The sequence below is a fragment of the Dichomitus squalens genome (genome assembly GCF_000275845.1).
Source record: "Dichomitus squalens LYAD-421 SS1 unplaced genomic scaffold DICSQscaffold_4, whole genome shotgun sequence".
Lineage (NCBI taxonomy): Eukaryota > Fungi > Basidiomycota > Agaricomycetes > Polyporales > Polyporaceae > Dichomitus > Dichomitus squalens.
This window is the reverse complement of record NW_006766886.1, coordinates 749170-762498: the sequence shown is the minus strand read 5'-3', so window position 1 is coordinate 762498 and position 13329 is coordinate 749170. Positions and strand designations below refer to the sequence as shown.

Genomic DNA, 13329 nt, shown 5'->3' with positions numbered 1-13329 from the left:
CAGGAGCAGGCTGGACGAGAATATGCTTTCCCTCCTTGAAGCAATCCGCTCAGGAATCCTGTCTATCGAGAGCGCTCAGTCCGACCGCGGCAGTTCTCCTTCCGACCCGAGTCCCCACAACTCGATGCGGAGACTGAAAGTTACTGTATGGTCTATACAGCAATCCTGGTCTCCGGCTCGACGTCGGGTAGAACGCAACGCCTGGACTTGCAGGCATGTCTTTTGCATCACATGAACCTAGTCTCGGTATAGAAAACACATATAAGGGGCCTGTATTGAGCCTGAGTTCCCCTACCTACCCAAGTCCAACCCCGCCTCCTGAAAAATCACTACCAGCCTATCGCCCCAAAGCTCAACGTAACCAAACCACATATTTGGGATGCCGAACACCTTCCTCTCCGGCGACTCAGTCACAAGCAATTCGACCTCCTTCTCTAGCAGGGAGAGCTCCAATAGCCAATTATCTGTCTTGTCACGCACTTGCTCCGCTACCGCAGAGGTCGAATCGTCCTTCTTCGGAGGTTCGTCGTCGGAAGCGGGGGGCTTTAGCGTCGACTCGGGCGGGGCGGTCGACATGATCTTCGGCGACTCCGTCATGATAGACGGAGAAAGCAATCCTAACGTTCGTGGCTTGTTACGACGGCAAAGGCAAGTCCCGCTCAGTCAGACGTACCAATTACAAGCTGATCCTTCGTCTCCAGCCATGACCCGGGCATGCCCCGCCACCGCGGTACTCAAAACCACAGACCGAGCACATCCTCAACCTTGGCGGAGGATATCGAGGAAGGCTACGAGGCCGACTGCGACGCGGGTGTGCATTCGGGCCATAACGGCGACAGACGTCGCCGCCCCCGCCTGCACTACCTCTTCGAGCGCGCGGAACCGATCAAAGAGGTGCTGAAGCCGTTGACTGCCGAAGAGCTTGCCCATCTGCGGGCTACCTCCGACGTTCCCATCCCCTCGGCTCTCCTGCCCTCCACTTCATCCGAAGAGACGTCGGCACGACCGTCTAGCGACGGCCTCTCGGCGTCAGGCTCTCGCTCACAAGGGGCAGGCCCCGTCGAGCTCGCCCAGCCCATCGCTGAGATCCCCCCACCAGTCTCCCCTGCCAAGGTCGGGTTCGCGCTTTCCTCTTCTCCCAACAACTACGAGGATATCAGCTTGAACGACGATGCCCAATTCTCGCCTGCGGCTGTTACTCCGCCCACGCCTGACCTGCTTCCGTGGTCTGCCCTGACTTCTGTGGAGCCTACTCCCATCTCGCTTGCTACCCCGGTCATGCTGTGGCCGCTTTTCATTCATATGCGTAGGCCTCCACTCGCGCGCATGCCAGCGTTCCTCGTCGCTACCTAGTTTTCGGCGATGGAGACGAGCGTAGCTGGTTAAACCGGAATGGAATAGAGATTTGTGCAGCAAAATCAATCGGACAGCATCATGAGCTGCTTCTACTCTGTATGCGACGCTTCGTAATATCTACGGCTATAGTTGACTCCTTGTGGTGAAGCAGAAGAATGACAAATGTGTGTAGATTCGTAACAGATTCGTAGAAGATCATGGGACTCGGGTCGAGGATTGTCGTGACGGTCATAAAGACAAAAACTGGGCGTAACCTGCGCCAGGCTACGAGCCTCTAAAAAGGATGCCACAGACTGAATGTGCGTTTGCGCGTTTGGAACCCGAACAAGCTTTGCTTCTTCACATCGCTCGTACGGGACGCCTTCGATCGACTTCAGATCCGTCCCATCAGCATGCAATGCAGTAGAACGAGTTAACGAGAGCACTCACCAGGTCGAACACCTGCCAGGAGGAGTCCCAAATGGCGCCTGGCCCGACGGACTTGCGGAGGGAGCCGAACTTGACGACGATGTAGTCGCAGAAGGCTGCTGCCGGGGGGTAGGGACGGCCGTCTGGCTCGGGCTGGGTGGAGGGATCGACGCGTACGAGTCGGCAAATATGTCGTTTTGCGCCCCGTCCTTGAAGTTGTACAAGTCGGTGTAGAACGGCGGGGCGTAAGTCCCCTCGAACATCTGTAGTTCAGATCAAACGGCCTCAGCCGCAAGGAGCGGGACAAGAGGGGAGAGTACGGACGTTGTTGCGCTCGAACTGGAACCAATAGAAAGGCTGCTTCGCACCGTAGGTGCAGTTGCCGGGGACGGCGTGTGGCTTGCCGAACTGAGGGTCTGCGCCACAACGGCGAGGGAGCTTGGGCTCTGCGAGAGAAACCTTCGAGGTGGAACCGGTCACGTTGCATCTGTAGCCGTTCATATAGTCTGATAGACCGCTTATCAGTGACACGGGTAAATATCAGAGGGATCAAGATGACGTACTCTGTTCGCTACCGCTGTTGGGCTATTGCAGGTCATCAGTGAGGGTATAGCCACTCTGTTTAGGGAGGACGTACCGAGTGTATCCAGAAGAAAGCACAGTGACAGCCGCCTTCAGGACATGGCGGCATCCTCTCCGGGACCTGGAAGTCTGTGAACCGAGTCCACACGCACGTATGGTTCACGCTGAAGACCGTGAAGTTCTCCGGCTGGATCTTCGTAACGTCGCTCTCGTACGCGATCGCCAACGCACAGCCCGTCAAGTCGTCAAACCCCGTAGTGTGCATCGCCCCACTAGGAAAACTCCCGTCGTCCGACGGGCAAGGATTGTCACCCTGGCTGACATCGGTATGGCCCTCGGATGATGCCCAGTACGATGTGAGACCCTTGTTGCAGGCGATCTCGACGGTGGCGGGCTTCCCGGCAGGGAGCTCCAAGAAGTCACCGTGGTTAGGGGGATAGTCGAGGTGTCCGTGGAACCACCATTGTTCGAAAGTGCCGTTCGCGAGGGGAGTCACGGGCCGATTGTCATATGGGAATGTCTGCTCTGTGACATTGAACCCATACATGCTAGGATGCCATATCGCTGCGAAGGGCAACCATGACGTCAGCTATCTATCACTCAACTTCAGAGCACTACTGACTTTGGTGACCATGCGTCCTCCGTGTTCGTAGCAAGACGGCAGAAAGTATGAGGAGCGTGGTAGACAACATGGCGGAAATACCAGAGAGCAGTGAGTAGGACAAGAGAGCGCCAGGCTCTGATAAGGCCGCGCAGCGGTCGAATGGAAGCCTGTTGACAGGAAGTTACGAGGTGGAGCACAAGTGTCGTACACGAAGAAAGACACGTAACGCAATAGCGAACGCGTACGTCTCTTCTATGCGCGGCGGCTGGGGCGGCTGACTGGGCTGGTTTGGACTCGGAACGAGCGCATGGTAACAGCGTGCTGGCTTATTGTGCCTTGTACGACGAACAACGCCAATGCCTACGACAATGAAGAGGGCGAAATTGCGCAGATACCATGTCTCGCTGTATTGCGTGTATTAGATTGTTTTCGATGAGGGGAGGATGATGGGAAGACCTGTCGGCTCGGGAGCGAGTGAACGGATCGAGGTAGAATATGGGTGAAACGGCGCGTGAGCGCTTCCTCAAAGTTCCGCCTCGGCCACCGCCAGCCATCTCACCCTGACACTGACACCGAAAGCCAATACTTCAAGGGGGGGATTGCAATGAATCTCGCATAGTGCACTCTTCGAACACTACTCACGGGCCCAAATTCCTAGGAGGACTTACTAGGGCATTCTGAGATCCGGAGCGAGGCCAGAGGTCGTTGCGCTGGAGGTCAGTATGTGATCCAGAGACATCGCTTACATTGACCCTGCGGTGTCTCCGTATACCCCTGTGCCACTTCGCATGGTGCTAGGGCCAAGCCCCACTTCTATGGGATGGCGGTCGATCACCCACGTTCCAACCTCTTTGTTCCAAGTGACTGCCGACGCTTGGTGGCATTGGTCTGGATTCAGCGTTGAATGCGCCCGCTTTGCCTCAACCTTTGATATAAAAAGTAAGGGCGACCACACCATCCACCTTCTACCGCTCATCACTCATTTCGACTCCCTCTAGAATGCCCAAGGTCCGCCACCGCATCGGATTCCACGATAGCGCCTTTTCCTCGGACGGCTCGTCGTCTCGCAAACCCACCAATGGCGTGAGGGATCCGTTGTCGCTCTTCCCGGATGTCCTTCTCAATCCGCAGGTTTGTGTGGCTCATGCAGTGGACTCGCCCGCGTGGTTAACTGATTGTCGTGGGATTCTAGCATCGATACTGCACACCTCCGCCATTGGACCCTTCGCTCATCGAGCGTGACGACGTCGAAGTCGGGTTCCCGCCGAGCACCCTCTCGCGGAACCCATCGGTTTCTGAACACCTAGCGCTTTTCGAAGAGCCGCCTCCCCCTCCTCCCGTCGGATCCCAGGACGATCCCATTCTGCTTGACGACGAGGGAGACGGTAAAAGCCGCCAACCACGCGCGCAGCGTCGTAGAACCAGGGTCACAGAAACTCCAACCCGCCGTTCTCCCAGACCCTCTTCTCAAGTCGGAACCACGGCGAATGCCTCGACCAGATCTACAAGGAAACCCGAATCTCCAACGACTTCTCATAGTCTCTTACCATATACAAAAGTCTCACAGTCTCATTGGCAGGGGCCCTCCGCCGGGGAATCCTCTCGAACCACCAACAAAGCCACAGCGAATGGCTTCACTCCAAGCACGTCCTCACCACTCAGACAGGTGGTCTACAGGGCCCCCACTGAGGATTCCACGACTCTCATGTCCGCGCCCGCTCCTCACGTCGAAGTGCGTGATCGGTGGTATATACCGCCCAGGAAGCACTCGACCGGTTCGGTCACAGTCACTTCTGAGAGCTCCTACGACTCTGATTCCACCTCTGCTTCCGACTGAACGACCTCGCCTTGCGCTGTATGGTTAGCTTGGGAAGCAGCATCCTGCCGTGGTTTCGCTCTCCTTTTTCCAATGTTTCTTTGTGTGTATGCGCTCACATGATTGTCCCGTTATTGGCCTCGCCCACATCATGTCTTCCCCGGCACGTTGATACCAATTTCAGCAGAAGACTAGTACCAGGATACACAACCACCATTACATGACCGACTCGGACAGGCATACATGGGATTTGTACGTTATCACAGCTAGGTAGTGGGTAATCTATGCCTCATCCGATCAAGGCCCCTTCTATACAAGTCCGGCAATACCCAAGCGCAAGTATACAAGACTCAAATGGTATCAACTCGCACATACAATACAAAGTGGCAACGGTAAATAAAGATACGCTGACCCCAGCCAAACCTACGAACAACGGACACAGCAGCATGGGAACTCGCGATGGGGAAGGACGTCTCAGCAGACTACTCTATCTCGAGGAGACAGATATGTCCGAGATGTTGGTGAGATGCGACGACGACGAGAAGTTATACCCAAGACGGCTCTTGTTTGAATATGCTGTCGGAGGCCGTGAGGGTGCGGATGTGGACAGGTGTGAGTCGAGAGGATAGAGTTTGATCGGCGTTGACTGGAAATCGCCCATGTAAGACGATGCCGTTTCCAAGGGTGGGACCGCTGTGTGCAACCACGCAAGATGTACGTCAGACAAGCAAAGGAATTGAGACATTTGTGAGACGCAAACCTTGAATAAACTCGTCCTGACTCTCATTCGAGAGCACCTCCAGCGTTTGCTGTTTCGTCTCGGGTATGAGCATCGTTGAGAGGATGCCGGTCAACATGAAGAAGGCGAAGATCTCGAGGCTGAGGAACGCGACGATGTTAGCCCGGGTCACCCAGGCACATGAACAAGCACGACGCACATGTGGCCAAGGAACTTGTTCGATCCCGTTGGTCCTCCAACGTCCTTCAACCACTGGAACGCTACTTGAGCGATAACGGCACCGAACTTCCCGCTGGCTGCAGAGATACCGTGCGCAGTCGCGCGGTAGCGCGTGGGGAACACCTCTCCGGGAACGATGAACGTTGTCGTGTTCGGGCCAAAGTTCTCGAAGAAGTTCGCTAGGCAGTATAACACGACGAACGCGATCTTCCCGCCAGATGAGGATTTTAGTTTGTCGTACGCCAACCCTATATGTTTCCGTCAGCTCTCACTGTCGTCTCCCATGCGAAGGCACTCCCGTGTGCACATGGGAATTCAACCACGTACCCATCACCAGGAATAGAATAGTGAGCACGCTGAATCCCATGAACTGTATTGGCTTCCGGCCCCACCGGTCGATGAGCAGGAACGTTACCCAATATCCCGGCACCAAGCCTGCAACAGACAGGATGAGATTGCCCAAGGTCAGATTGCGAAGCGCATTGTAGATGATCTCCGCGCCCGGCATGCTGCTGTTGCTCTGTGACCCAAAGCCTATCGCAGAGAGTATAATGGACGAGTTCAGACCGAGACCATAAAATGCGACCTAAACAGGTATCGTGCCTATCAGAGAGGAGCAAGGCATGAGGAGACAGACAGATGCTCACGTCCAGGGCAAACCAGGAATACGATGTGCCGATGAGAACCTTCAGATTTTCCCACTTTGAGAAGTAAGTCGTGAAGTCGCTTCTTGTAGCCTTGCGAGCTTGTACACGCTGATCGATAGCATCGTGGTCGACCGTATATGTTTCGTCTTGACTAAGGAGAACGTCAACATCGTTGCGAGCTTGGCGGATGTTCCGCTCGATGTCCATAGTGAAACGAGGAGTCTCCGGGATTGTCAAGCGGAAGTATATTGCAATGGCAGCAGGGACGCATCCGAGGCCGACGATGAGACGCCATACTTGATCAAGAGATCGAAAGACGTCGGCAGGAGGGTCGTTCAGAAATGAGTGTTTGTAAGCGGCAACAATTATAAACGAAAAGAGTGTAGCAGCTTCGGCACTATGAATAATCGTGTACCCCTGCAAGGGAATTTAGACACTTACACAACTGTCCCCAGCCTTGGTTGGCAAAAACGGCGGCCATGACGCGACCTCGGATGTGTACCGAGGAAAACTCTGAAGAGATGACAGCACTAATAGGATAGTCGCCACCTATTCCGATGCCCATCTACATTAGCATTGCGAAGTCAGTACAACAACCTGAAGGACCAGCCGTTAGTCATCGACATACCACAAATCGCCAAAATATGAGTACGTTCAAGAAGTCGATAGCCATGGCAGGTGCGCACAGTGCTTGACCAAAGGTTGCCACCATGATAACTAGGAGTTCTATGCCATCTAACCACACTGGTCACTAAGGGAGATGGCTTAGGAGTCGACGTCTAGACGTACATATACGTTTACGACCAAGTACATCTCCTAGCCATCCAAAAAGCAGTTGCCCTACAAGAACACCAGCTGGTGTAGCGATCTTGATTCCAAGATCTTGTTTGGTTGGGCTTAGAGTACGGTGTGATGCGGAGTCCAGACTTGGACCGGGAGCAGGATCAACTGCGGGGATAAGGTGAGCACAAAAGGAAGTACCGCACAAAAGATAACGAACCAGATCCGTAGAGGTAGCCCAAGATGATCGACACAATAGTGATCGCGAAGATGTCGTAGCTAATCAGTAGCGGAATGATTCAACTCGGTCCAGAGTGCAACATATGAGTGCAGCTAACACTCACGCATCTGTGAAGAAGCCCGCGCCCGAGACGAACGCAATTTTCACGTGGAACCAACTGTCGTTGACGCAACACCGTCAGCGGCCACACTATCTGCCGTACATCTTATACAGCTTTGGATGACTCACGAGAACTTCGCGTTGTCTATCTCATGAAGTAGGGCTCGTCGGCTCTCGTTCAATCTATGGACGGTGGCAGCGTCTGCCGACTTTCGACTGCGGTGCGGGCGCCCCATGTCGAGCGTGGGCACCTTTCGGATGACATGGCCTATTGAGGAAGAATGGATAGGCATAAGAGGTTCAAGGGCAACGGCAAGTGTGTGTAAGAGCGAGAAAGGGCTTCACGCCCTCATGGACTATGGGGTATGCGCTCACAACGGAAGTCTGAAGCGAGCGGAGGTCCGAATGCTACGCGCCCCGGTCGTGCCATTACTTATACAGAACTAGAGTGCTCTGAGCAATTCCTCGACACATCGGGCCCTGCCGCGTACTGGTTCCTGGCGCTCCCACAGCTAGCGGCTGAAGTGAGGCCATTCCTCTGGGTACTGGAGTCACCGAAAGCGCACGATGATCTCAGATGCTAGCCTGCCTTGGCGGCCAATGACGATAAGTCGGCTTGCGAGATCGGTGCCAACGCTATCTCAGGGACCTGGCGACGGCCTCCTCCATCGAGCCCGGGTGCCGCTCGCAGGCCCACCAGATATGAAGCATACATGCAGAAATCTTGCACACCATTTGCCCATACGTAGTCTCCGAGACTACATGACAGGCAGGGTCCATCCGCTACGTCAGATCGCAGGCCCTGGCAATAGATGGAAGTAGATCTGCTGCACGCACGTGTGATGAAAGACCGCTGAGTACCCTTCCCAGGATCTGTCCTAGCGCTCATACCATCCGAGAGGCCCTGAGAACGTTGATAGAGGATCAAACACCGAGAGCGCAAGTACAGTGACGCCAACCGTGGCTAGTCAATAATGTGGATCGTTCAGAGTCTTACGCTTCAGGATTAATCTGTGAAGCATAACTTTTGATGGTTCAGACGAGACCCGGTTCGATATGCAAGAGGGAGGGATCCCACCTAATCTCGACCAGGGGCCCTGGAACCATTCCCGAGTCCCTGGATACTTTCGACTTACCAACGTGCCATGATCATCGGAGGCTGACTTGGACTGGATGCCGCTGCAGCACTGGCGTGTTGGACCATGGCTCTACTGGCCAATCGTGACACGGATTGTCTTGTTCAATTTTCCCTTCCCCGGCGAGTATCCGAGGACGATGCAGGGGGGTAGGAAGAAAACAGAAAACACTGTTATGGTCCAGAAGCAAGCCGCGGCAACGCCACAGCGGGCGGCTATGGAGCAATTTGCTCCGCCGCCGGCATGGCCGGAAAGCCATGTCGAGGCGATGCATAGATGCCTTGAGGCTACTCGACAATGAACGCTAGCCGTTCCTCCTGCCACAGACAGGTCCTGAGAGACCTCGACCTTTCGCATCGCGTTCTCAGAAACGATTGACAGATATCTCATCACTGCGCGCAGGATGTGGTCCATCCGAGTCCGATGTACAGGCCGAAGTTACGTACGTGCGTTTCAGTCAAGAACCGCCATGGACGTAACAGTACTTAACGGTTGGCGCGGCGCTGCATACAGTTTGAGTTTGGGTGAGTTCCTTCTCACATTGTTGACTTCTGAATGCCGGCTGCAGTGGGACCTAGAACAGCTCTAGACTTCCATTGGCGTCCGGTCGGCGGCTACAGACATTCTGAGAATTGCTCACGGAAGTGCTGTAGAGCAAGTCGAATCTACAGTCGAAACTGATATCCAGAACAGATACGTTATTCCGCCGCCCAAGAAGCAGGATGTGGGCCTTCGCCCATTGGGCACTGCGCCATCCTAACATTGTGGGCGGCCATCGTAGCTCAATACGCCGTGCGTTGCATGCAGGTCGGGCGAGGCCAATACAGGCTCACTTATTCACAGGACTTCTGCATCTTCTCGTGCCGGAAGCGTCGCGGATTGAGACAATGGTCCACTGGCGGTTATCGGAACAGAGAGAACATGCCCAGCTTCCCTGCACTGCCCAAGACAAGATCCTCTGGTCACGAAGACACTCGGGAACGAGATGCGTGTCTGCGGCATTTCAGCGCAGCGCTTCGCGATCTGGAATGCACCCCTAGTGACCGTCGCAATCCATAAGAAGGAATACGACTATGGATTGAGGCCGTGAAACTTCTTGCTATTCATCCACAAGGGTTCAGTTGGCTTCATTCAGTCTGATCCTTCTTGACAGTGATGCATCGGTTTCACTCTTCTACTGACGTTTTTCGCTAGTGCTGTTCGTATCGCTGTCTATCGACGGGAGAAGTGGCAACGCAGAACGGCGGTGCTTCGCACGGCTCACAGCTCAGTTGCCGACGGCTGAGCGGCGTTCGTTGCGCTTGTCACATCTCGCCGTACTTCGGATGTAGGCACAATGAACTCTCCAAGATGACATCGAAGATGTGCGTCCATGATAGGACGTTTTGCGAACGACCCCAGCATGGACGAGTAGACGTGCGAGGTCCAGATGCTAAGCAAGGATGAATATGTGTTCACGCAGTACGCTATGACAGCGACAACGAACAACGCAAGCACTATGTCTTCTATGATCGGAGTCACGTCCCTCCTTCGCAGCGACATGGCCGGCCGTGCCGTCCCAATCCCCCGCGTTCAATCACTTATGTTCCGATCAACGGGTGTCCCTTATAGCTGTCGCCAAGGTTTGCCCGCAGCTGTACTGAGTACGGTGTGAGTCTCAGGTGCTGTGCAGGGGCATCCATCATGACGGAGTGGGACAAACGAACCGAATTGCATCCGGGATGCCGGATGAGTAGAACACCAGGTACGTCCTCTACCTTCCATGACAGCCTGAGTATATGATGGTGAACCTCCTCGCTCATATAGGACACCGATTCCCTCTAGGTCCCCAAGCCAATCTGACTTCACATGTCAATTACCTCATGATTCGTCCCGATTGCGACCAGATGATGCTCACTGCATATTGTCCCCATTTCTCGACGCTTCCCTCACAGAAGTCAACGGAGCCGACTGTGGCAGGAGGAATAAGTGCAATCGTACCACTACTACAATCCAAGGTATCATTCAAGACAGTCACATACACGTAATATGGACGACTCGTCCGTGTGTCCAACTCTACCACGCGTGGAGGTATCAGGAGTTCCGTCTGCTTCTCTGAGAGCCTGTGTACCAAAAATGTGAAAATCATGTGCGCCGTAAAGTTATTTGTTCTGGACAGACAGGTGCTTGTTTATGCACCTGGACAACGAGCCCCACCACATCGTCAGTGGGCAGTACCGCACGAAATCGCACCTCAACGTGGACACAGGTGAATACAGCAGGACGATGATGTCTGACGCTTGGTAAGCCATTCAGTCATGACGAAAAGGTCCTGTCTCTCGTTCGAGAGGCCCTCTAGCGTCTTCCGAGTTGTCTCCTTGATGAGCAGCGTTGAATCCGCCTCGGTGAGCATGAAGAATGCTAGGAGCAACAGAGTACGCAACCCATGACTCGGACATCGGGTCAGTCCGATTGTTCTCTCATCTGCTTTCGCAGAAAAGAGGAGTCAAACGTACAATATGACAAAGGCCTTCTCCTGGTCGGTATCTCTGGTGCTGATCAGATGATCAGATACTGAAAGGCAAGCTGGGGGATGATCGATCCAAGCCTTCCACTTGCAGCTGAGATGCCGTGAGCCGAAGAGCGATAGCGCGTTGGGGAGGCCAAGGTCTGGCCGAACGTCGCCATTATGATGATGATGAGCCAGGCCGTCTGCATGTGCTTCTTTTAGTCTTCTTTCGCAGCCAGAGCAAGCCGAGAAAGCAAACAAGTTTACACATTCGTTTGCGGCCAACCTTGTGCGCAAGCCATCGGAATAGGAGCTGCCCTACCAGGGTGCCCACCGGAGTGGCAATATTGATCCCGAGGTCCTGTCCAGCTGTGTAAGAGCTAGACGCAGATAGGATGTTTGGCGGTTAGTGATCGTTGGATTGGGCATTGTTTTCCACATACATGTGCCCGCAATTGTTTCCTTGCCATATGCGTAGCCCGGCGTCGTCGACGCAATGCTAATCGCCAAGATATTGTATGCATCAGGTGACAAAAGCCAACCCCCGCCACTATGCAGACCTTCACATAGAACGATCTAAAAGGCAAACCCGGCTTCGGTCGGCACTCCCGTATGCGCCATGCCGCACCGAGTATGCGGCACCGCTCGCTTGAGTTCAACCGTGTTCGACTCTTCGAGGGCGCGCGCCCGTCACTTGGGGTCGATGTTAACACCAGCACCCTCGAGCGGGGCATCCTGTGAGAGTAGCCTAGTTTCGGAACCACCTTGAAGCGTTATGGAGCCGTCAAGACGGCCTTGAGATCTGGGCCCATCGTGGGAGGTGTAGGGATACAGTTGGGAGTGCGACGCACGCAAGGTCGTGGGACTTGTGGATGAGGCGAGTCGACTCCTAACTTAAGACAATCACACGAGGAGTGAAGAACAGCTAGGTGGAGAGTGCACCTCTCAGAGCCTCGAACTTAAGTGCAACATTGCGTTGGTCCTTCACGAAGTGCGGAGACAGCAGTCTCCACCTCTCCCGTATGGTATCGTGAAGAACGTTTGTCGCAGGGCCCACATGGGGGCGAAAGAAATTACTGCCGTACGCTTGGCTGACCGCAAGGATGGAAAAAAGAGGCAACTGCTAGTGCAGCAGTGACTACCAGCGTTGATGCAGTGGTAGGCAATGTTTCGTGGTCCGGGAAGCCTGCCGAGGGCGACTCGAGTTCCGTGAACAGCTCCTCGCAGCTCACTTCATTCAGTAGCGCACAGGACAATTTCCGGAACCTATGGCACTGCTGGGGGCGAGTCGACTAGGCAGTTTCAGATACATTGAAGACGCGACGACGGAGTGATCAAACTTGCCTACATCGAGCGCAGCCGCCGTGTCATGCGCAAAATATGTGGGGCTCGCGACGATGATATATCTTGCACTGAGTTCCGCACTCAACGCCTCCGAAACACAGCGGTCGAACATAGGTGGGTTTTGTGCGTGCAACACAGTGACGGACTGCCACTGACTCAGCAGCACGCCTCCGGCCGGGCCAGACTGGCCTCAGCACAGGCGCGCGGGGAAATACCGGGATATCTATGTTGAACTTTGACGACACCTTATAGAGTGCGTGCTGGCAGGGCACTTGAATGGACCCCAAGCTGTCGCGCGTCCCTATGCCCGTAAGTTCTTCGGAAGCACGGCTGCGCAAAAGGCAGAGAACGAAGAACACAGCGCAGCTGGGTGCTGCCGCAGCCATGCCCGATAAGCTGACAGAACGCGAGAGAGGCACGGTCAGCGGTTCGGCAGCAAGAGCCATGTCATATAAGACGCGGGAATGTTAGATTTCACGCTCAACGCACTAGGCGCTGTAGATCGGCATCTCCCGTAGACACTAAACATCACTCGTCACATTCCAACGTCCCTCACTCGTTCTACCATCTATCCGAGTGAGGGTACGTCGTCCCCAGCATTATCAGCACATACTACATACTTACAGTACCCTGTAGCTTCTCATACACGGGCTACAGGTATAATACACTCGTTCTACCATCTATCCGAGTGAGGCTTCTCATACACGGGCTACAGATTTTAACAGGTTATGAGCCCTGCGCCTGAAGTTTCTGCCAGGCAGCTCTGTAGTCATCCATTTGCGCTCCCCAGCCTCAACTCGAGTCAATTCTATCACTTGGAGCACTCTACTATTGCCGTATCGATTTTCGGCAGGCGTTTGTGGCGCATAT

The 13329-nt window shown here is 54.4% G+C and overlaps 4 protein-coding genes across 4 annotated transcripts; 2 read left to right on the top strand and 2 right to left on the bottom strand.

Moving 5' to 3' along the window:
- Positions 1 to 714: 714 nt before the first annotated feature.
- On the top strand, positions 715 to 1353 carry DICSQDRAFT_166857 (uncharacterized protein; the record flags this gene model as incomplete). Its single annotated transcript, XM_007362429.1, has 1 exon — positions 715 to 1353. One exon carries the CDS (start codon positions 715 to 717, stop codon positions 1351 to 1353), a length of 639 nt encoding a protein of 212 aa, XP_007362491.1.
- Positions 1354 to 1466: 113 nt separating this feature from the next.
- Positions 1467 to 3182, bottom strand: DICSQDRAFT_178308 (uncharacterized protein). The gene is made up of 6 exons (XM_007362428.1): positions 2969 to 3182; positions 2402 to 2910; positions 2328 to 2349; positions 2089 to 2270; positions 1786 to 2027; positions 1467 to 1727 (listed from the first exon to the last, which is right to left on the bottom strand). Exons 1-6 carry the CDS (start codon positions 3036 to 3038, stop codon positions 1631 to 1633), a joined length of 1122 nt encoding a protein of 373 aa, XP_007362490.1. The 5' UTR covers positions 3039 to 3182; the 3' UTR covers positions 1467 to 1630.
- A 767-nt stretch (positions 3183 to 3949) lies between these two features.
- On the top strand, positions 3950 to 4639 carry DICSQDRAFT_166855 (uncharacterized protein; the record flags this gene model as incomplete). The annotated part of the gene is made up of 3 exons (XM_007362427.1): positions 3950 to 4081; positions 4143 to 4335; positions 4530 to 4639. 3 exons carry the CDS (start codon positions 3950 to 3952, stop codon positions 4637 to 4639), a joined length of 435 nt encoding a protein of 144 aa, XP_007362489.1.
- An 846-nt stretch (positions 4640 to 5485) lies between these two features.
- On the bottom strand, positions 5486 to 7727 carry DICSQDRAFT_52142 (phosphate transporter; the record flags this gene model as incomplete). Its single annotated transcript, XM_007362426.1, has 10 exons — positions 5486 to 5645; positions 5705 to 5972; positions 6052 to 6310; positions 6372 to 6760; positions 6813 to 6936; positions 7000 to 7106; positions 7161 to 7319; positions 7372 to 7430; positions 7496 to 7549; positions 7621 to 7727. 10 exons carry the CDS (start codon positions 7725 to 7727, stop codon positions 5486 to 5488), a joined length of 1686 nt encoding a protein of 561 aa, XP_007362488.1.
- Positions 7728 to 13329: the final 5602 nt, after the last annotated feature.

Excerpts from the sequence above, each read along its gene's own strand:
- DICSQDRAFT_178308 (XM_007362428.1), bottom strand. The coding sequence starts at position 3,038 with ATGTTGTCTACCACGCTCCTCATACTTTCTGCCGTCTTGCTACGAACA. Across the intron at positions 2,911-2,968 it reads GAGGACGCATGGTCACCAAA|CGATATGGCATCCTAGCATG; the intron begins GTCAGTAGTGCT and ends TGCCCTTCGCAG. Across the intron at positions 2,350-2,401 it reads CTTTCTTCTGGATACACTCG|CCCAACAGCGGTAGCGAACA; the intron begins GTACGTCCTCCC and ends GACCTGCAATAG.